This window comes from Delphinapterus leucas, chromosome 1, assembly GCF_059928025.1.
Source record: "Delphinapterus leucas isolate spDelLeu-1000000601 "Yukka" chromosome 1, BTC_Dleu_Yukka2, whole genome shotgun sequence".
In the NCBI taxonomy this organism is placed as follows: Eukaryota; Metazoa; Chordata; class Mammalia; order Artiodactyla; family Monodontidae; genus Delphinapterus; species Delphinapterus leucas.
The window spans coordinates 142,458,183-142,481,987 of record NC_143129.1 but is presented as its reverse complement, the minus strand read 5'-3'; the positions used below and the strand labels follow the sequence as shown (position 1 = coordinate 142,481,987).

Sequence of the window (23,805 nt, the reverse complement as noted above, 5' to 3'; positions counted from 1 at the left end):
ATGCATCATAATCCCTTCTTTAAAAAAAATAGCAGAGGAAATTGAGGTTTAGAATTGTTAGTAAATTTGCCCAAATCACACAGCTTGAAAGAGTCCAAGTTGAAATGCACCAGTAGCCTCTTTTACCCAAAGCCCATATTTTTGTCCCCATGCGACTGAAGAAGGAAAAGAAAGAGATGCAGGGCTCTGAGGGAAGTGCATACTTACGGGGGGAGAGGTTATATCAGGAGGGGTGGACATGTCCCCAAAAAGTTCTAACTGGGTCACAGCCTGAAAAGAAAAGAAGATAATGGTGTGATCACAAGGGGAACGGATGCCGTGGGCATTGCTTTAAAAAAATTTGATTTGAGGACACACGTTTCTTTCTCATCGTGACTATATAAACAAAAGACCCAGTTGGTCATTATGATACCTCTTGATCCCAAAGACAACATCTCGGATGTAGCCAGAATCAATTATTGCTTCAGTGTGTCCGGCTGTTTATCTGGGCTTAGTCAAGCAGATCTGGGTTTAGCCACCTTGCATAGGCAATAAGAATGCCACTTTTACATATCTGCCATCCAATGCCAACACTGTTTCTCTTCTCCAGGAGACAAAGGCAAGACACAGTCTCACCATCTGCTTTCTTTTCATGACTGTATCCACATGTACAAAATGCCTTTCATGTATCAAGTATAGCAAGTCACCACTTCGTGGCCACTTCTCAGTAAATACTCCTAATAATACTGACCCTGAGAGGTATGAATCCTCATCCCCATTTTTACAAATGAATAAACTGAGTCTCACAGAGGTCACCTCAAGGTCACCCGGGCCATGACTTGAATTTTCTGCATACAGAGCAGGCAGTCAAATGACAGTCCCCAAAAGAATCCATCTTTAAGATAAAAAATGTAGTCGGAGGAGAAGAAAACATATCATTTAATACCAGGAAGGGCATCAAAAACAACCCAGTATATATACACTGTTAATCATTCCGAGGAGCTCCATCACTGTAGACACTGTATCAACCATATTCGCATCCATCACGACGGTGTCTGAGCAAGGCCGGCCAGAGCAGTGGGAGAAGCCCCTCAAGACACACTTAGAGATTAATCTGCATACACTTGCAGCTTCAGGGTCTGCAGGGAGTCTGCGGTCGGCAAGCAAACGGCCTGACTTAAAGTACATAATCACGTGTTTTGTGCAAATCTGCCCACTGCAAAAAAAAAATACTTTCTGCTCGTCTTTGGATTTTAAGTGATAGTTTCTAATTGGGGGAGCCTAAAAACACCACCCAACGGAAAGGACAGGGAGAGTCTGCCTGTCTGCCAGGTAGGACCCCTGCCCTCGAAATCTGTTCTAACCAGGCAAGGCAGGAGCTCCACGATTCACACAAAGGAAGGGACATTCTCTGTTACTGACAAATGTGTGAGCTCTGGGCCCAGGAAAAGTCCCATCCCCAGGGATGTATTTGAGCTCTCCCACTGCCAACCTCTGCAATTCCTCATGGCCACTGTTCCCTCATCTGGACATTGGAGATAATGTCCAGATAATACCTCCTTTGCAGATTTATTGACAATATTACTAGCAGGATTTTGAAGTTTGGGCAAGCCTGGTGAAAAAGGCACAAAAGATTCTTTTCGCTGAAAGTCAAGTAGCTTAGCCTGGTTAACTCACTTTCAACTCTTCCCCTTACGCTTTCAGATTGAATGAACGATGCGTGGCACACAATAGGGCCCTATACATATTCACTTCCCTCCCAGCTACATAATATGTTTTTTTTTTCCGTACACGTTGGACTGTGAGGTGTTAGGCACTGTGCTGGGTGCTCGGAACATAATGATGAGAAATGACAAGTCCCAGCCTGCAGGGAGCTTACAGTCTGGTGGGGACGATCCATAGATATAGATTGTAAAACTTGCTTGTTTTCGGGAAGGCTTCTTTAGCATGTGAACAATAGTTTATATTATTTGGTGAAATGACGCCAATCCTTAGGCTCTCTCCCAAACCCACAAAAGGCGTAATTCTATTTAACCCATTCAAGGGAAGCTTCTGGGCTTCCTGGTCCTTGGAACTCAATGCTTTGCAAATGGCCCACGACTATTTTCAGTGGTAGGAAAATATTAAAATGAAGTTAATAATTAAGTCGCACAATTTACATTTCAAATGTGTTGAACTCGTGGCACACTTTCACTAACATCATAAATATAATATATTGGCTAATTTTCTCCTTAAGCACAACTTTTAAAATAACCTTCATTCTTGAGCTACAGACTTTCCTCCTGCCAGATGACTTCCACTCAAGGATTAAACAAGAAAAAAACATGCAGAGGCATTAAACATAGATTGGTATTTCATTCCATTGGATCTGCTGCTTAAATAGAACCTTGAGTTAATTAAATTTTATAGAAAAAGGGGATTCTTAGGCCATAAAATTAAAAATAATTCTAATAACCATATATGATTGAGAATCTGGACTAATGTCTATTTTCACAGGCCCTCTCCCCAAGTTAACCCTAGTTGTTTCATTTGTAGCTTAATAAGCCATGTTCCATCTGATAATATTGTTGTAATTAATCACTTTAACGGCCTCATGAGAATAAAACTAACCATTCACATTTGTAAAACACTTTATAGTTTACAACACGTTTTCTGATACAGTATGATCATGTTGGACGCTCCCTGAGCCCTGTGAAGTCGGCAGCCCAGGAATCTCTCTCGCTCTCTCTAGTTTGCAGATAAGCTATAACAGAGGCCTGGAGGTTAAGTGACTTGCCTCCGATTGGTCAGCTAAAAGAAGCTGGGCTTGACCCACAGACCAGCCAGCATCTTGTTTATCCATCGGTCCCTTTACCAAGCCCTAGTTAGCCTTCCTTCAAGGTAGAAGTCCAGCCCCACAATATTCTCTAACCAGAAGCCAGGGTTCCCACGAGTCCTGCCATGACACACATCCATCTGAAGAAGTCATCTCCAAGGTCAGCTCCAGATTCCTCCTCGCCTTCCCATTCCTGGCCCTTCGGATGTCTTCAGGTAGAGACAATGGTTGTCAATGGCAGATTCTGCCCCTTCTTTAGGCCCTGGGCGTCCTCCAGGGTAAGCAGAGTGACCCTGGAAGCTGCCAAGGCCAGTGAAGGGGTTGAGGAGGAGCTTGGCTGTTGAGGGGGGAGCCCCTCGGTGTCTCCATCAGGCATGTCCCCTTCCCCCACAAGCCATCCTTTGATACGAACAAATGATGGTTTTCCAATAACATCTGGAGTGCTGTACAACCTCTTTCAGGGTTAGACCCCTGGTCCTTCTTTCAGCTAGCCCATTGCAACTAGACTCCTAGGTCCCTCCTGTAGAGAAGTTCTGAAAGTGCCATTGATGAAGGCAGAGGTGTCCTTGACTGACCCCCAAGACATATCCACACAGACCCACTCCTGTTCTGACATCAGGTACTCCTTCGCTGAGGACAAGTATGTAGCCCCTGCTGTACATCAGCTACTGTGCCAAGAGCAGGGGCTACAGGGATGAGTAAGGCACGTTCCTGTTCTGAGTCTCATGAGCTGCCTGTTCTACGGGAAGACAGACCTATAGACAGAGAAGCACCCGGGGCTCACGAAAGGAGGGGCTGCCCCAGGGCCTTTGCACATGCTCCTTCTCTGACCTAGATCACTCATTCCCTCCCCCATTGCCTTTCCCACCCATCCTCCAGGACACAGATTAGAGGACTTTATTTCTTCCTGGGAAGTGTTTCCTAACTCAATTTGTACCCCAAATCCCATTGCCCCAAACAGCTTATGTGAGACTCTCAGAACAGTGGTTGTCAGCCTTGGGTGTACATAAGGGAAAAATATGGATGCCTGGTTCCCACCCCTTGAGGTTCTGAATTAGTTGGTTTGAGGTACAGTCTAGTAACTGAAACTTTAAAATCTCTCAAGGTGATTCTAATTGGCAGCCCAGATTAAGAACCCCTGTCCTAGAGGCTTCCCAAATGCCCTGTACTCAGGGGTGACAACGTTCACCGGCCTATGTATTAACCAACCTGAATAAACACTGGCTGCAAACCAGTGCACTTATTCCAGGCTAGACCGACCAAATAGCAGCCTTGCCTGGTTTTTATCTCCACAGGTGGACCGAGCACATCCTGTTTACATGTCTGAATCCCCACTATACTACATTATACTACACTATACTATGCTCCCCTACCCTACCCTTCTCTACTGACCCCGCCCTCTCCTCTCCTATGCTATGCAATGTCGCACTGTGTTATACTTAGAGCTCCCTGAGAATGGGGGTTGTGTCTTCCTCTCTATTGCATCTCTAGCATCTATCGGAACACCTAGGACACGTCAGGAGATTGAAAAATATTTGTTGAATGAAATGAAGGGGTGTCACGTCCTCTCCAACACACACTCCTTCTCTTTCTCTCTCATGCGCGCAAGCACGCACACACACATACCCATGCCCCGACTCTTCTCCTTCATCGCGGGGCCCACCAGGAGTCTCCTGTGAACATTAGGATAGGCAGGCACTGGAGCAGAGCAGAGCGCCTGCCATTCCTGCAGGGGGGTGAGGATGCATGGAATGGATGCGAATGACCAGAGCAACCCTCATTTCACAAGAGCCTGGAGGCCTTACCTTTGTTGCCTCAAAAATCTCATCAAAGTCCATCGGCAGCTTTCTGTTCTGTAAGCACAAGGCATGACTTATGAGCATGAAATGAGCGATGGGACAATGACATGAAACAGTTAATCAGGTTGGGCCCTCTCACACTTACAGGGGTCGCCACTGCAAACCGTTCTTCAAAATCTTCAAACGTACAGCTGTTCTGAAAGCGTAAGGGATGATGAATGAGGATGAAGTGAATGACATACAAATGACATGGGTTTATGAGTTTAATGATGACGGGATCTATGGTTTACACTCCCGTGGTCTCAGGAGGTGGGAGCTATTGCTAACGTACTGTGAAAACGCTAGAATATGCTCCCAGCTTATGATAAAACACGGGCCTGATGAGGAAATACAAGCAATGGGGAGTTTGTAAGTTTAAAGTCCATCTTCCTTAAATTACAGCCCTGACTCGGCCAGTCTCAACAGTGGAAGCAGATAAGAGCATGATGTTTACCCTTGAGATTTTTGCTTTAAAAGGAAGAAGTGTTATCATGTGTTTCAGCCAAACTTAGTTAACTTGGAGCAGTCTGTGAACAGCAGGTTTTATAAGTGCCTTTGTGCATGCGGCCTTTTCTGCTTGAAATGCTCTTCTCAGCCTTGCAAGCCCAAAGCTCACCCAATTCCTCAAACCTAGCTGAAAGGCCACCTCTTCCACGAAGCTTTCCTTGGTCCCCTAGGCTGAAAACCATCCTCTGAGAGCAACAGCGCATCGCTTGTGCCCACTACACGGTGAACTCCCTGAAGCAGGGACCACGATGCATTTGTTCTTGAATCCCTAGCAGATCACAGGGGATCGGGCTTGAAAATGTATGAACAAATGCGCGCTACTAAGGATAGCCGGTAGTTGACCAAACCTAATTGTTTTGATAATTTTTTTATTTTGTTGTTTATAACTGTTGAGAGCTTTGCTAAACCGCTCCGTAATATTGCTGCCTAAGTGTCCACTTTGTGTGGCCAAGCGGCCTGCATGGGCCTTGAACTGACACTAGCCTCTCCAGTGAGGCAGGCCCTAGATAACAACCCACAGAGTCACAAATAAATGTCAGTTTCTGATATGACCATCCTAACAGCCCTTATGATCACACTCTCCCCAGCCTCCCAGGGCCTTCCTTTATGTACCCCTTAGATAAGATTCCTTTGACACTTAACAAAACCCTGCTTTTTTTTGTTTGAATTGACCAATCTGGCCTCAGGCTGGGAACCCTAATAAAGGCAAGTGCCCAGGTCCTGCCTTGCTCTCTGCCTGCATCCTGCCCTGACCTCCCCTCATGCCCCTTCCTCTAGGAACTGAGAGTAATAAACTTCTCTATTTCAATTCCCTGGTGGTCTTTCGCTGAACCCTGGCTCACCATCCGACAACACCCCAGGGCTTTACTTAACCAATGTTAATTTAACAAAGTCACAACATTAATACATATTAGTATGTATAACATCTCTATATATATACACGTGTATTTTTTCTTTTTCCCTTTCTTCCTTCCTTCTTTCCTCCCTCCCTCCCTCCCTCCCTCCCTCCCTCCCTCCCTCTCTTTCTTTCTTTCTTGGCTGCGTCCAGTCTTAGTTGCGGCAGGCGGGATCTTCACTGCAGTGCGGGCTTCTCTATAGTTGTGGCGCATAGCTTTTCTCTTCTCTAGTTGTGGCGTGGGGTCCAGAGCGCGTGGGCTCTGTAGTTTGTGGTACTCGGGCTCGCTCTTTGCAGCGAGCGAGCTCAGTAGTTGTGGCGCGTGGGCTTAGTTGCAGCATGTGGGATCTTAGTTCCCTGACCAGGGATCGAACCCGCATCCCCAGCAGTGGAAGGCAGATTCTTTACCACTGGACCGCCAGGGAAGTCCCTGTATACATATATTTTTAATGCCCATGTTTTGGTCTACACTTCCAGGCTAATTACACTTTGGGTGACTTCCAAGCAGTGTAACATTAATATAAATCTGAAATATTGACATTAAATTGGAGTTATTATGCTTGAACAGAAATGCATTGTTTCCAAATTTTGAGGAGAGCTTCCTGTTGGCCATGGAGGAGTGGAGAAACCACCAGCCATGATCACTTTCACTCTGACTGTAGCACACGTGACTGTACATCACTCAGCCCCAGTTACAGGGTCGCAGAGCAGAGCAGGAAAACCCACATGCCCGTACCTACCACAGCAGAGCCTTCGGGCCAGACACCAGCAAATTACGTCATCAACCACCTGCTCCCACCAGGCCCTGGCTCGCCAGGAGTCAACAGTGGCCAAGAGAAGAGGAGGAAGGACCACATCAGATAACCACTTTAATAATAATAATAATAATAATTATTATTATTTGGCCAGAGACAGGGAGACAATATTAGTCTAAGTGATCCTGTAACCTACGGTGTGGCCTGAAAGGTTAAGGTTATGCTGCTACATCCTTTATAAATCTCACACTTCTAAGGATTTATGGCACAGCCCCTACCAACTAGCTCTGGGTCATAACTTTTAATAAAAACATTTTTTAGTGTCCAAAATCTCATTACATCTGTCCAATATTAAAAAGCAAATGGCTTCAGAGCATGATGGATGAATTAAATAAATTTGAAAAACAGCTGGTGGGGGAGAGTCTCATAAAAGCCCCACCACATAATGAAAATGTGTGAGGACAGCCAGCACTGGTGTGAGTCCGTCACTTTGCTGGTGACAGAAGAGGGGGCTTTTGGTGAGGGGTGGGGCTGGGCTGTGAGGAGGCGATTTCCATAAATTCAGATGGAGATTGGTCTGGACGTGAGAGCAAATGCATCTCTTCGGAGTCACACAAATACGGACTGAATCATGGCTGTGCCCCGTGCTGGCTGCGCGACCCTGGACAAGTCCGTGGGCCCCAGTTTTCTCGTCTTCAAAGTGGGGATGATAATGATAACATCATCTCAGGTTTATGGAGAGGGTTAACTTGAGATGTGTGTGCAATGTTTTGGTTGGTGTTTTGCACATAGAGATGTTTATAAATCAGAGCTATTATTAGGATCTTCTCATCCTATTTCTTTTGGCTCTGTTTTGCAATGCACAGGAACACATTTTTTAATATTAAGAAACTATTACTATATGATATTTGGAAAAAGATAGAAGAAGAAGAAAAAAACATCTTGCGGGAAGCCCCCCTTTAGAAATCACCCCCACTTGAGAGCACGGACCAGATCCTGTGAAAAAGGATGCCCAACACTTCCTGGCCTTAGTCCTGAACCCCTCAGTCCACTGTTGACCCCACCTTCTCCCTCTCCTCCCTTCTGTCTACAGTCTTACCTGAGCATCTTCCCATCTATACCCTTTGTACCTGGAGCTTGTGGTTACCTTCCTGTTTTGATCTTGGCTCAGTCATTTCTTGGAGTTCCTTCCTCCCACCTGGGGTAACCTTCAGTAACACTCTGGGCACTTCAGCCACCCAGTGGGAGCCCCCTCCAGCCAGTGCACTTTCTCTCAATTGATTCTCATGGGCAGAACGTGGAACCCATTCCCTAGTCTCCCTGCATCCCCATCTCCTGCTTTACCCACAAATACTACTAGAGTTTTTGTTCATTTACCTTCAAGTCTTTTTTTCCCCCTTATTAGATACATTTCTTACAGTTACTACCATGGCATGCATGCAGCTTTGTATTCTGCTTTTAAAAATTCAATATGAGGAATCAGACTCCCTGACTTCAGACTATACTACAAAGCTACAGTAATCAAGACAATATGGTACTGGCACAAAAACAGAAATATAGATAAATGGAACAGGACAGAAAGCCCAGAGATAAACCCACGCACCTATGGTCAACTAATCTATGACAAAGAAGGCAAGGATATACAGTGGAGAAAAGACAGTCTCTTCAATAAGTGGTGCTGGGAAAACCGGGCAGCTACATGTAAAAGAATGAAATTAGAACACTCCCTAACACCATACACAAAAAGAAACTCAAAATGGATTAAAGACCTAAATGTAAGACAGGACACTATAAAACTCTTAGAGGAAAACATAGGAAGAACACACTTTGACATAAATCACAGCAAGATCTTTTTTGACCCACCTCCTAGAGTAATGGAAATAAAACCAAAAAATAAACAAATGGGACCTAATGAAACTTAAAAGCTTTTGCACACCTAAGGAAACTATAATCAAGATGAAAAGACAACCCTCAGAATGGGAGAAAATATTTGCAAACGAATCAACAGACAAAGGATTAATCTCCAAAATATATAAATAGCTCATGCAGCTCAATATTAAAATGGGCCGAAGACCTAGACAGACATTTCTCCAAAGAAGACATATATGGCCAAGAGGCACATGAAAAGCTGCTCAACATCACTAATTATTAGACAAATGCAAATCAAAACTACAATGAGGTACCACCTCACACCAGTTAGAATGGGCATCATCTGAAAATCTACAAACAACAAATGCTGGAGAGGGTGTGAAGAAAAGGGAACCCTCTTGCACTGCTGGTGGGAATGTAAATTGATACAGCCACTATGGAAAACAGTATAGACGTTCCTTAAAAAACTAAAAATAGAATTACCATATGATCCAACTTTCCCACTACTGGCCATATACCCAGAGAAAACCATAATTCAAAAAGACACATGCACCCCAATGTTCATTGCAGCACTATTTACAATAGCCAGGTCATGGAAGCAACCTAAATGCCCATCTACAGACGAATGGATAAAGAAGATGTGGTACATATATACGATGCAATATTAACCATAAAAAAGAATGAAATTGGGTCTTTTCGTTCTTTGGATGGATGGACCTAGAGACTGTCATACAGAGTGAAGTAAGTCAGAAATAGAAAAATATATATCGTATATTAACACACATATGTGGAATCTAGAAAAATGGTACAGATGAACCGGTTTGCAAGGCAGAAATAGAGACATAGATGTAGAGAATACACATATGGACACCAAGGGGGTAAAGCGGGGTGGGTAGTAGTGGTGGTGGGATGAAGTGGGAGATTGGGATTGACATATATACACTAATATGTATAAAACAGATAACTAATAAGAACCTGCTGTATAAAAAAAATAAACAAACTCAATATGACAATCCAATTTACTCACAATTTGAACTTCCAGTGAGGATTTAAAGGAAGAGATTCTCTCGGGTTGTTTTAATACAGTTGTAGCCTGAATCGTCATTAAGACATTGAAATAAAGCTTCCACAGGGAGTTTACTTTCCCATAATCTCTTTGGAGCACTGGGGACACTACTATTGTCCCATAACTGAATAAGGTAACTCTTAAGACCAGACTCATGTTACTCTTGCAGCAAACATGAGTGGATGAGATGGGACTTGGTGTGAACACGTTAAAAAGGATGAAAACTTATTTATGGCTGCCAAATAAGAAACCTGCAGTGGTTCTCACCCCTGGCTGCACAATGTAATCCTCTGGGGCAGCTTTTACAAAACTTTGCATGCCTGAGCCCTGCATCTAAGACTTGGATTCTACTGGTCTGGGGTGGGGTCCTGGCATCAGTAGGTTCTAAAAGCTCCCCAGGTGATTCTAACAGGCAGCCAGACTTGTGAATCACCATGTTGGGGAATGAACTCTCTGTAGGAATAATTCATGAAAGTCCTACTGGGAAAACTGAAGGCATCTTGATTGATTACATAATTGATTAATTAATTTCTTCAACAAACATTCACTGGGTGCTTTCCACTTGCTGTGTCCTGACTAGGCACTGGAGATAACAAAGATGAATAATACTTGATCCTTGCTCTCTTGAAGCTCAGAGCAGAGCCAGGATATATAATCATTCTAGCATGGGGGTGGGACAAGAGTGGGGCAGGGAGGGCACAAGGCATGAAGATCTCAACTCAGAACCCAAGCTGATGCTGCAGAAGAATGAATTCAATTATCCATTTAGAAAGCTCAGGAGGAATGGATTAACTTAAGTGATTTGTAACTGCACCAAGGTGGGTACTATTAACACACCTCTTGATTCCAGGCATTTGGACGCAGGTGCTGTTGCCTGGTGAGTGATTTAACAATGAAGACATGTGCTAATAAAGACTAATGCCCTCTGGGGTATCTAGGAGTTTATGCTCTCTGTTAGCCAGGAGTAAATAGCCACTTTCCTAATTCTCGGGAGAGGAAAACAGGAAAAGCTCTGTTTGGCAATTGAAGAACAAAGTGGGGGTGGGGGGAGTTGAGATGCAGAGTAGAAAATGTGATGTTAATAAATGATTTCTCCCAAGAGCCGCACTGTCCAACAGAACTTTCTGTGATGATGAAAAGTTGTACACCTGCCCTTCCAACATGGTAGCCAGCGGCTACACGTGGCTATTGAGCCTTCAAATATGGCTTGTGTGAATAATGAATCGCATTTTAAATTGTATTTCGTTTTAATTAATATCATTTTAAATAGCCACATGTGACCAGTGGCTACTGTACTGGAGAGCTAAGCTCTAGATAACAGATTATTAAAAAACAAAACAAAACAAAAAAATTCAGCTGACTGGGTGCTTTCTAAACACTAAACATATCCCTTCCTTATATAGTCTCTTCTATTCTTTTAAAGAATATCCTACCTTGGCATTGACCAGAAGGGTTGTATGGGACAACTGAATTCTTTGCTATGTCTAGACAGTACCGTGAAATCAAATTCAGTTTGCAAAAACAGTAGCCTTCTTCTGGATGTAAGTTTTGTCATTGCCTGGGCTAAGCCAGACCCAGATGTTGGTGGGTTTTTTTTTTTAAAGGAAGTTAAGATTCCTTTAATGGATTTCAAGTGGAAATCCATGGAACCTCATCATCATTCCAACAGAATGGAATCCCCTTTAAGGCCAAACTGTCCCAGCCTACTGGGATTTGGGGCTCAGTGGTCTTGCTGGACTCAAGGCCTTGACCTAACAGAGGAATTTGTGCTGCTTTGTGGATTTGTCCCTGTAATGACTGAGAAGTTGCCCCTAACTACTTAAAGCTGGGCTGCATTTTAGCAGTTAATTGCCCTCCTTCTGCCAGCTACCATTTTAGGAGGGTCCTAAAGGTTGTCTGGAAGGCTAGAGGGTGGAGGGAAATGCTTAGACCTTATAATGAAAGTTACATCTTCCCTTGAAGCGCACACAAGTGTAATACATCTGCTAATCCCTGGACAATGAAATATTTACATCCAGCTTCCTAAAAATGAAGTTGGTCCTTAAAACAGCCTCCATTTTCCCCATTTTTTTTTATTGTGTTAAGAACACGACATGAGATCTATCTTCTTAACACATTTTACAGTGTACAACACAGTATTTACTGTTAACTGTAGGCACAATCTCTAGGACTTAATCTTTTGCATAACTAACTTTATACCAATTAAATAGCATCTCCCCACCTCCCTCTCGCCCAGCTGCTGGCAATCACCATTCTACTCTCCGCTTCTATGTCTTTGACTACTTTATGGACCTCATATAAGCAGTATCCTGCAGTATTTGCCTTTCTGTGATTGGCTTATTTCACACAGCATAATGTCCTCAAGGTTCAGCCAAGTTGTCACATAAGCAAGGACAGACTTCTTTTTCAGGGCTAAATAATATTCCACTGTATGTATATACCACATTTTCTTTATCCATTCAGCCATCAATGGATATTTAGGTTGAAATGGCCTTTGTTAACATGCAAGAAGAGAGTCAGGATGCAGACTGGTGGTGAAAGGAATTTGCTGGTGCTTTATTCAGGGGCATGAGAAAGGTAGACTCCTTGCACGAAGGTGAGGGGGCTAGGTTGACTGGACTGTGCTAACGTGAATGAACAAGGGCAGCTGTGGCTGAGGACTCTGACTCTGGAGTCTTGACCTTCCCAACTTTAACCAGGTCAAGAAAACCAATGTGCTTGCATTTGAAAACAATGGTTGCTTTTAAAGTGAGAAACTTGATGTTTTTAGGAGAGGCAGGGTGGGGAAGTGGGCAGAGGGATATTAGAAACAGCAGCTTTCACAAGACATGGAAGCAAACTAAATGACCGTCGACAGAGGAATGTACATATATACAATGGAATATTACTCAGCCATGAAAAGAATGAAATAATGCCATTTGCAGCAACATGGATGGACCTAGAGATTATCATACTACGTGAAATAAACAAGACAGAGCGAGACACATATGATAACAGTTCTATGTGGAATCTAAAAAAAAGTAATACAAATGAACTTATTTACAAAACAGAAGCAGACTCACAGACTTTGAAAACAAACTTATGGTTACCAAAGGGGAAACGTGGGGAGGGGGATAAATTAGGGGCTTGGGATTAACATAACACACTACTATATATAAAATAGATAATCGACAAGGACCTACTGTATAGCAGAGGGAACACAATATTCTGTAATAACCTATATGGGAAAAGAATCTGAAAAAGAATGGATATATGTATACGCATAACTGAATCACTTTGCCGTACACCTGAAACTAACACAACATTGTAAATCAACTATACTCCAACAGCGGCTTTCAGTTCAAACTTCTACTTTCATTGGTGTTTGCTCAGGTGAATTCCTTCCTCACTCTGAGCCTCAGTTTTCTCCTCAAGAAATAGGAAGAATAATGCTTACAACATGGGCTCGCTGAGAAGAAGTGGTGAGAAGGTGGATGTACCTGAAAAGAATTAGCACAGCAAGTGAGAGAGTAAAATCTCTCTAAGGATGTCAGTTCCCTTTCCAAAAGTACAGAAAGGGAAGGAAGGATGGGAGGGAGGGAGGAAGAAGGGACGAGGGAGAGATGGCTGGGAAAGAGACAGAGAGAGGAGCGAGAGAGGAAACGAAGAGACAGATAGGGAGGAAAGAAAGGAAGAAGAAAGGAAAGCCATGGGATTATACGCTTGGTAAGTGAGGGTAGGCGGGTTCCAGGCCATGGCAAAAGTCTGGGGAACACTGGTCCAGGGAAGGAACAAAGTCACCTGGAAGAGAGGCTAAACGTGTGGAATGATTTTCATAGGCGAGACATTGGTCACAGCAGGTTCCCGCTCCTGCATCTTTTCCCCAAGCTTGAACCCTGGCAAGGCTGGACCGTTGTGAAGTCCATCAGCCCCACTGTTTATTCCGTCTACCCCGCACCCTTCTCTTCTCCACTGTCTTCCTTACACCTGTTTCAGAACTCAGTGGGCAACTCTGTGTTTTCACACCTGGGTTTTCTAAAACACATCCCTTATTTTCTTGAAAATACACCTAAGGATGGGGTTGGGGGTGCAATTTGTAGGCTGCTACTGATTATGCGATAAGATACTAAGATCTAAGTCAGCCTGATCTCAGCAACAGTGATAAAGGGAAGGAGATGCTGGTGGTGATGCCCAGGAAATGATGGTGTCCGTGCTGAGGGGGGAGCAGCGGTGGGGACACCGATGGCAGTCATAAGCCGTGATAACCCACCATCCGGTCCCTCCACATCAATTAATTGAGCATCTTCGATAAGACACAGCCCTCGTCCTTACATGGCGTGAGGGAGACAGAGGAGAAAACAGGGAATTATCACATGATTGGTGTCATAAATGAGATGATTCACACGAAGCCTGTAGTATATAGGGCGTAGTTCAAAGTGATGACATGATTCACGCCTGTGGTTACTACTGCTAGTATCCGATCCCATCCTGAGGGGTCAGACATTTTGAGACAGTGGCAAGAACGGTGCTGGGGATTTTGATGGTATCAATACTGTTGTCGCGAGGCAGTGATTATAAAGAGAGAGATGATAATCTGGTGAGAGCCCACATGAGGCCAGTGATGGGGATGAAGAAGAAACGCCGAAAACACCAGTCTACCATGGAGCTTCTCTAGAAGCCCTGGGGGATGACTTCATGCTCTGATACGTGGAAGCTTCCGGGACTCTTGATCCCAGCTCCAACCCATGACCTCACCCCAGAGCTCTGACGTGTGACAAGGACGAGTTTAGAAAGCGGGCGGGACCTTCCTTGCTGTGGATCCTTTGTGGGGGAAGGTGCAGGTTGCAAGATAGCTTGGCTACGTTACTGGCTGTCAACAGAATAAACACACCTGCCCAGGTCTAAACATATAGCGACGAGAAACCAAAGGGGAATGATTTCCCGAAGCTTATAATTATTTGTTTTTCATTCTCTCTTCCTTTACCCCATCTCTTTTTTTAAAAAAAAATCCATTATTCTAGTTCCACATTAGCAAAACTCAAGGATTTTTCAAAAACTCCTAACAAGATTTGGCGCCAGTTCAGTACTTTGAAAAGGGGTGAATTAGAATCACAGGAAAGTGAAATTGGCTCCTGTCAGCAGGATGACAGGCTCTCAGCACACTCCTGCGGGGGCGGGCAGGGGGGCTCTCAGACAGGCCGTCAGCTCTTTCTCCGCTGCTGCGTCGCTCTTGGAGAGGCTACTCCTGCGGTCCAGATGGCACCCAAACGGTAACAAGAAATATTGGATGGAGTTGAAATCAAGCGAGAGCAGCAGAGGCTCAGGCTGAAGGCAGAGCAAATCAGAGCAAATCACAAACGGAGAGATGTCACAGCAGAGGAAAAAATAGTCATGGAGGGCTCTGCCTGCTGCTCTGACAGCCGTTCCCTGTAGAGTGCTTTTCCTTTTCTTCGCTGGAAGAATGCAGATTTTATATCTTAGGCATTCATTTCCTTACTCCTTCGTTCCTGGATTCAGCTCTCAAGGCATTCATTTCCTAATTAATAAACTCTCCTTGAACGCCTACACTGGGCCAATATTGTGAGCACCGGGATGCTGTCCCTTCTCTGAGCTGTAACAGTCAAGTGAGGGAAATGGGAGGATGCCCATTCAGGTCAGAGCAAGAGGAGAGTTATGACAGGGGTACCGCACTGAGGATTTTCACAGTGCATGGACCACTTTCACTGCTGCAACGCCATTCACAGGACTGAAGCCAACTCCACTGCAAATGACCAAAACAAGAATTCTGTTTTCATGCGACTGGAATTTGACTAGTTTACCCATCTCTTGAATTTTTCTTTATTGTAAAATTAGGGAACTATCCACCTCACAAGACTGAAGATTTCCCTGTGTAAGATTTGAGGTAATAGCTTAATTAGTACAGTGCCTGACATATAGCAAAAAGACCTCCATTAGTGGGTCAACGATTCAGTGGAGTATCCTTGCAGAATACTATGATGATTTTACAGACCTATTTGATGGCATTTTTGAAAGTTTTATGAATTGCAGAGGAGTAAAATTAGAAGAGGCTATAGAGATCTCTAACACAACTCAACCCTATATTTTTTTCAGATGAAGAAACTGAGGCTTTCAAGTTTTTCAAAATCATGATAATGTTAGTGGCCGAGCTAGGATGAAACCCCAAGTTCCCAACTCCTAGTCTAGTTCCTTTATTTCCATCACAATTCCCCTCATGGGTGAACAGACTTAGAGGAGGCAAGAAGAAGTAAGAGCAGAGAAACCCAGCTCACAATTTACAACAAGGAAACTAAGGCCCCAAGGAAAGCTCAGCTTGCTTATATGTAAGACAGCAAGAGAAATGTCTCCTTCATAGAATTCCAAGGGTCAAGAGAGGTGATGTTCACCAACAGTCTAGACTTGGAAGGCAGCCTATAAGTTTGAAGCCAGAGGAAAGCTGTGAGAGCATTATCTATACTTGTCTCAGATTGATTATCCAACCTACAAATAGTTTGTAACTTTGTGTCATGATTTCACCTGCCCTCTTAACAGGTCTCTCAGTATATTCCTTACCCTCTCAGGCCTTGGTACAAGCTACTCCTTGTGATGGGCTGCCCTTCCCATCCTTGTTCATCAGGAGACCCTGGAGACTTGGGTCTACTCACCTGTTCCAAGCCTTCCTCTAAGGCCCTCAGGATGGACTAGATGATCCTCCTCTGGGCACCACACATGTCCAATTATAATGGTTGATTGCTTTCTCTCTTCTCTACTACAGACTATGACCTCGTGACACTAAGTTCCTTGTATGGGAAACTGTATCTTATTCATCTTTGTATTCCTAATGTCTAAATAGCCCAGGGGCTAACACACAAAAACAAAATACACTGAACTGACAGATTTAAAAAAACAGAAAGAGTAAATGGATGAACTTGCATATACAAGAGAATAGAAAACTGAACAGAAAGAAACTTGGTGATAGCATGATTTACAAGGCAGAGGGCATGGTAGTCCTTATGGTGTTTTCAAATGCTCAGCATGTATGTGTGTGTGTGCACGCACGCACGCACACACACACACACACACACACACTCACTCACAGAGACATGGCATTTGCTATCGTAAACTCCAAAAAGGATGTCGTATCCACTGTCATTTGACCTAATGAGACTTTGTAATCAGAGTAAATGGCTCTGGCTCTAATTTCAAAGAAATACTAGGGGGATGTTCCAGAAAAAGTTATAAGAACAGAAATATGCTATTCTTCTAGCTCTTCTAATATCTGGATGGCATTTTCTTCTGAATTCAAGTCCTTCCCATCAGCGAGACCCATCGGCGGCTCGAGGGTGGCAGTCAATCTCTGACATTCCTCACTGCTCGAAGTCTAGCCAATACCTGGCCTTACCATCCTCCCCGGCAAATGATAAAATGATTGCATCCCATACTGTCCAGACTCAAACTTAACAGGTCCAAAGAATTTCTGATCTCCCCAAACCTGTTCTTCCCTTGTCTTCTGATTTCTGTAAAGGCTACCAACTCAGGCCTAGATGCTCAAATCTCCAAGTGTCAAAGTGATTCTCCATCCCTCTCTCTCCCACACCCTGACAGCCAATCATTCTTTAAGAAACTCTGATTCTATCCCTAGGACGTACCCCAGCTCCTCTGCCTGCCCCTCTCCTTCTCCTCGGCAGCATTCTCTTTTGCCTGGACTGCTGCTTCTAACACTTTCCCCCTTAAGTTCATCTCCCACACGGCAGCCAGAGTGATATTTTAAAATGATCAGATCAGGTTCACTGCCCTGATGAAAACCCTCCACCGTCTTCTGTTACACGGGATAAAATCCAAACTGCTTACCATTATCTATACTACTGTCCATGCTCGGCTGCTGCCTCTGAGTCTGAGCTCATCCGCCACCACTCTCCCCTTTCCCACCACACTCTGGCCAACACCAGTCTTCTCCGTGTTCCTGCTGGACCCCTAGAACACTCCTGCCTCAAGGCCTTTGCCCTCGTCTTTCCCTGTCCTGATTCTACTCTCCACCTGGTTGGTTTCTTCTCGTAATTCAGATCTTGGCTCAGGTGTCATGTCCCTAGAGACCTCCTCTATGTACCTACATACAGTCACAGCTCCCAGCTCTTGTCACATTTTCCTCTTCGGTTTTGTGCTCTGTGTGTCTGTTTACTTGCTTGTTGGCAGCCTTCTCCCATGAACCGTGAGCTGTGTAAGGGACGGGACCTGGTCTGACTTGTATAGCCCCTGTGTCTGTGCGTGACATACGATGGACACTAGACCATATCTGTGGAAGGAGGAAGGAAAGAATGCTTGAACAGAAAAATGCATAAGTGACCAGAGGCTAGTTCTAGGAGGTGCCTTCCAGTATTGCAGAAACTATAAAATTAAAACAAAAGGGGCACTTTGTGCGTACTACTATAGGGTCAAGGGAACACCACGTTTGTCACTTTGACACCTGTGCTCTGATCTCTGCCTTTTTTTCCCTGTTTGTTCTCTGGTGCTGGACACCCCAACTCTGAAGACAATGGAGCTAGGGCTACAGGATGGCATATTCAATGGGATCTCATACAGATCCCACAAGCAGAGACCCTCTTTACCTGCGTCCTTGCTATGTCTTACGAAAGACCTTTTTAATTTAATCAGTATCTCTGCTTATGTCACAAGTGGTTGAGATCCGTTTTTCTAGGTCCATCAAGTCCCCAAATGTACAAGTTACTCTTGATCCCTCTCTCTCCAACACCCTGACATCCAATCATTCGAAGAAATGCTGATTCTGTCTCTAGAACATACCCCAAACAGTCCATTCTGGTCTAAAGAGAAAGGAATGAGCTAAATAGTCATATTAAGACCTCATCCCTTCTTGGCCAAGCAGGGGTCAAGCAGGATGATAACCATAATAGCTGATGCTTAGACGGAAGTTCCTCTGTATGAACCAGCCACTATTCTAAGGTGCTTTCGTACAAGAACTCATTTAATTACCATGACGAATGTAGGTGTTATTGCTATCCTCATTTTCAGAGGAGGGAACTGAGGCACAGAAGGGTCAATGAACTTGCCCAAGGTCACACAGCTAGTAAATGGCAGAGCTAAGATTTTCACCTAAGTGGGTGAGCTTTGAAGTACGTAGTCTTAAGAATTATGCTAAAAAAAAAAAAAAAAAAAGAATTATGCTAGGGTGAGGAGAACAAAAGGTGTGAGACAATGTGTGTTTTACGATGAGGGTGAGACGTAAGGGTTCTGGAAGGAGCAGCCACAGTGGGTAGTTCAAGTCTGTGCCAAGTCCACGGCCATCCTCTCTGGAGGACCACGGCCCAATCACACTGCAAGTGTTATCCCTACAGTGATGACAGGGGTAAGGGGGCTAGGACTTCCGAGGTGACAGTGGAAACAACAGCCTAGACACAGACAAAGAGACAAGGCTACCAGATCACAAATACGGGAAGGGGGGAGAAAACCAGAGTACCACGTTGACGGCACGCAATGGTGGGAAGGAGTAATACTGGAGATAAGGCAGCTGCTAAGCTGCTGGAAAGAAACATGATGACACGCTGACAGGACTCTCTGATAGGTAGAAAAATGAGAGGTGGAGAGGGGGAAAAGTAGTGTAACAAGTGAGAGCGAGTGTCACCTTAACATGGAGTCATTCTTTATGCACAAGTGGAGAAGCAAGGGCCTCATCCTGCATCATCAGACTTTACTTCCGTCTCCCCTTAGCAACCCAACCTCAATCTTCTCATTCACAAGATGGAGAAAATAATAGTTGTCATGTTAACTAAACTAGATAAACGTAGTGGAGTGTTGGAATCCAGTGGGGGAACTTTGTAAATCTCCCATTATATATAAATATATGCAAGCCTTACCAAAGCAGATCTACAGGGGTGGGGGCCGAGGAAGTCGTGTTTTTAAAAGTGTCACCAATGACTGTTAGGCAATATGGTTTTTGGGAATCACTGAACTAGACACAGCTTGCCAAGCAATGCACACACTCCCTGGCCCCCAGTAAGTGCTCTGCAAACACTTGTTTCTTGTAACGAGGTTTTTACGCTTTAGGTTGGGACTGTCACTGATCTATGTATTTTTATTCTCCATGATCGTTAATATATCACTTTCTCCTTTTTTACAACTGGAGTTCATTATTCTTCTGCGACCACTAATAACAGCAGTTAAGGGAGAAAGAAAGAGCCTCAACACGATGACTTGTCCAGAAATGCTGAATTACTGCACCAGCAGAGAATGCGTGTCAGCCTCGATGGATGTTTATGGGGAAACCGTATATCACAGCTCTGCTCGTTAGAGTTGCTGTAGTTAAAGTTCTGTAAATGTTAATGATCTGTATTAGAGGAATAAGGATAGACTCATAGCAGCAGCAGTTAACAGACAGCCCTGAATCCCGTTTTCTTAGCATGTCACAGAGCTCCAAGGAATTTGGTTTATGCCCACTGAAGGAGCAGGTGTGCACTGGGGCACCTGTATCTTGGGGACAGTACTGTCTTTGCTCTAGCACAGGTAGCGTGATTGGCAAAGAGTTTCAGGAACAAAATGGATAGAGAGCGCCTCTCTTCTGTTTGAACTCTCACGACGTTCCGGTCTTAGAGGCAGCTGGACCCAGTGGGAAGAGCGTTCACTGTGCTTGGGTAGCACGGACCCACACCCTGGTCTGCCTCAGATCACTCCCATTCCTGCCCACAGTCCTCATGGAATTATTAATAGCACCCGCCCCCCATTCCATTTCAAAAGTGACCCAGTCTGGATGATAAACTAGGTCACCCTAGCTTCAGGGTCAGAGAGAGCTGGATTAGATTCTTAGTGATGCCTCTTCTGGCTGTGCTGATTTCACTTCTCTTATCTTCAACAGCCTTTATAGTAGAGAAGAGACCTACATCTTAGGGTTATTTGGAAATGTCTTGACGCAGGGCGTTAAGTGCCTTCCACAGGCCCTTGCTTGGCGGTGCTCAACATTTGGTAGTCACAGTTGTTTGTTATCTTCACCCCACAGCCCTGGCACTCCCCTGCAGGTTCAGCCCCCTCCCCTGTTAAACTTGATCTTGTTGGCATTACTGCTCGGGCAGGGAGAACTGAAGGTACTCCGGCTCCTTACTGCCCCTAGGGACACTGAAAGCACCGTAGAGGTTGAGCCAGGTCTCACTCATTGTCATATTTCTTGAAATACTTGGTACAGTCCTTCGTTCATAGAATAGCTCATAATAATGACTATGGCTAACACTTATTGGGTACTTATATATGTCAGGGGCTGTTCTAAATGTTTTCCATGCGTTACCTTATTCAAGTCCTCAAAAGAACTCCATGAGGTAGGTACAACAGTCATTATCCTCATGTTATAAGCGAACACACGGAGACTCAGAGAAGTTTAAATAACCCACCCAAGGTTACGTAGCTGGTAATGGAGGGAGAAACTTTTCAAGCCTAAGTAGTCAGTCTTCAAGGCTCACACTTTTAAGTGCCATCCCATGTTGCCTACGAAGTGCTGAGCACCTACTCTGGGCAAACGTGACCGCGATCACATCTGTTAGCGTATTTAATCCTCACAGGAACCCAGCGAAATAGCTCTCCTCACACTGTTAACTGGTCACTAAGAAGAATCCAAAAGATAAAGCACCTTGCCTGGAGTCACACAGTTAAGAAGTGTAAAGCTCTGTGTTTCACAGATACTGAGACCCCCCCCACCAGGTGGAAGAAGTTAACCGTATGCCACCCACAGCCCTTAGACCCCAGACCAGTTGAAACCAAAAGGTTGATGATGTTGACTCCCTATTACCTCACCACCAACCAATCAGAAGAACGTCCGCCAGCTGATCACACACCCCACGACCTCCCTGCCTCAGCCTGTCTTTTAAAACCTTTCCCCGAAAGCCATCAGGGAGTTCAGGTCTCTTAAGCAGTAGCTGCCTGGATTCCTTGCTGGGCTCCGTGCAATGAACACTGCGCATTCCTTCGCCACAAAAAAAAAAAAAAAGAAGTGTAGAGCTCCGAATCACTTCACATTTTGTGCTCTTTCTGCTGTTACTGCCTCCCAAAGACCAGACTCCCGATCTGCATTCAGAATTTGATCATCGAATAACAAAGCCTTGTTGGGAAGCCACGTGAAGGAGCTCCCGTCTGCCGCGCAACTTCTCCCACCCACGGAACTAACTGTGGGTTCCTTTGACAGTGGTTCTCACACTACCCTCTCTGCATCTCTTCCCTTCTAGAACCTTCTGTCCTTCAGAGAGAGGAGGGGAGGGGGCTTCCAGGCGGATGGGCCTTGGGGTTCCAACCACATCTCCTCTTTCATCTGTTTGTCTAGACGGCCACCGGGCACACTTCATTCGAATAACGATTTCTGGGTTTTATCAAAAGCTTGAAGACCATCCCTCCAGGAAACCAGTGGCAGGTATTTTAGCAGGGGAGTGGAATGATCATTGTTTTATCCAGATGTGATTTTTGCCAACACACAACTGAGCACGCAGAGCACCAGACGACTGCTGACGCTTACCCCTCCACATCTGCATCTATGCGAAACAAGTTTCGGGAATGACTAACAGTGAGCTGTCTACAACTCTGTCTGATTCCATTCATGAGAGCCCTGATTTGCCACCCTGGGAGAGAAAGCCAGATATCATTCAAGGCGATAATGTGACCCGGCCCCAACGTGAGCCAGGGACTGAGAACAGAGAAGAAGGTGAGAGGGATTACTACTGTCTTTGGCAAGAACCTGAAGACAGCGAATGGAAGGGCTGATGTACAAACACTCTTAGAAGTCAGAGTGATAAAACAGCATGTTTGTAAATGACAGAGCTATGGGAGAGGAGACAGGGAGTTTGGTTCAGATCACCTGGTTACCTGACCGCCCGGTTTGCCACCTTGGACGTGGCTTGTGTTTGTCTAACCCTCCACATCCATGATTTACCCTTGTCATCCACTCAAATGTACACGCCTCCCCTACCTACCCCCTTTCTCTTGTCTGCAGGGTCTCACCCTCAGTCCAGACCCACCCACAGTGGTCCTCAGTTGCCTACCCCACAATGCTTTGCCCTCAGAGCCATTCTTGCCGTTCCCTGCTCTGTGCTGAATGACAGTGGCTGATCCCTGTAAACTACATTGCCCAGGCTCCCTTGCCAATCCATCTCCACTTAGAGTTGACCAACAGGAGGCAGGGGTCAGAAATTGGATGGTGGGAGGGAGGGAGAAACAGTGAATTTCTTCCCTGCTCTCTTTGGGCAGTATTGTTGCAATGGCTGAGTCTCTCCATGGTTTCCACCAGACAGCCCCTTTCACTATGGTCTCGGCTCCCACCAGGCAGCTCCCTCTGTGGTCTCAGTGCCTGATGGCAGCCCCAGCTCCTGGGCTCTGCCAACACCATTGCCTTCCTTTGTCCTTTTAGTGCTAGGGATCACTCTAGTAGTAACTTCCAACTGTGACTCATCTGGGTTGGCCCACTGTTTCCCATTTGGCTTTTCAGCTTTTCTAACACCTTGGTAACTAGTTCCGCATGTTCTTTCCCTTTATTAAATTGCCTGGTGTGGGTTCTGTTTTCCTGACAGAGGCACATCGGTAACTCCACTAGCTACATCACGGTCTCCTCCCAACCTGCCAAGCCACCTGCCACAGGCCACCAGAGTGATGTTGAAAAATACAACTCCAACAGTGTCACTCCACCACCTGAAAGCGACAGTGGTCTCCCAACAAGTCCCAGCTTCTCAGCACCACATTTCAGGCCCTTTGCTCCCTGGGGCCGGCTTCCCTTGGTATCCTTGTCTCCTTTCCCATGAAGGCATCCTGTGGTCCTGCCATCCCAGACTGCTCACCAGTCCCTGGGATAAGTGAGGCTTTTCCACATTTCAGTGCTTTTAAACATTCGGTTCCCTCTTCCAGAATACTGTTCCACCCGTTCTCCAGTGCCAAACTCCCATCATCTTTTAAGATTACACCTAAACTCTATCCCTTGGGTGAAGACCTCACTAAACTCACTCAGGCAAAGTTTACTGCCCCATCCACTCTGCTCCCATAGCATCTTGGACACAGCCTTTCACAACCTTGATTATATTGATTGTAATTGTTTTTACATGTCTATCTTCTTCTTGAGACCATTAAGATTC

General features: G+C 45.0%; 1 protein-coding gene across 1 annotated transcript in view; it reads right to left on the bottom strand.

Moving 5' to 3' along the window:
• LOC111175866 (DAB adaptor protein 1) overlaps window positions 1-23,805 on the bottom strand; it is a 47,951-nt gene that overhangs the window by 4,594 nt on the left and 19,552 nt on the right. Inside the window, exons 6-8 of the mRNA XM_089911174.1 lie at window positions 4,739-4,789; window positions 4,600-4,647; window positions 208-270 (exon numbers count right to left, since the gene is read on the bottom strand). Coding sequence (XP_089767300.1) covers window positions 208-270; window positions 4,600-4,647; window positions 4,739-4,789 — 162 coding nt within the window. The remainder of the gene's footprint in view (window positions 1-207; window positions 271-4,599; window positions 4,648-4,738; window positions 4,790-23,805) is intronic.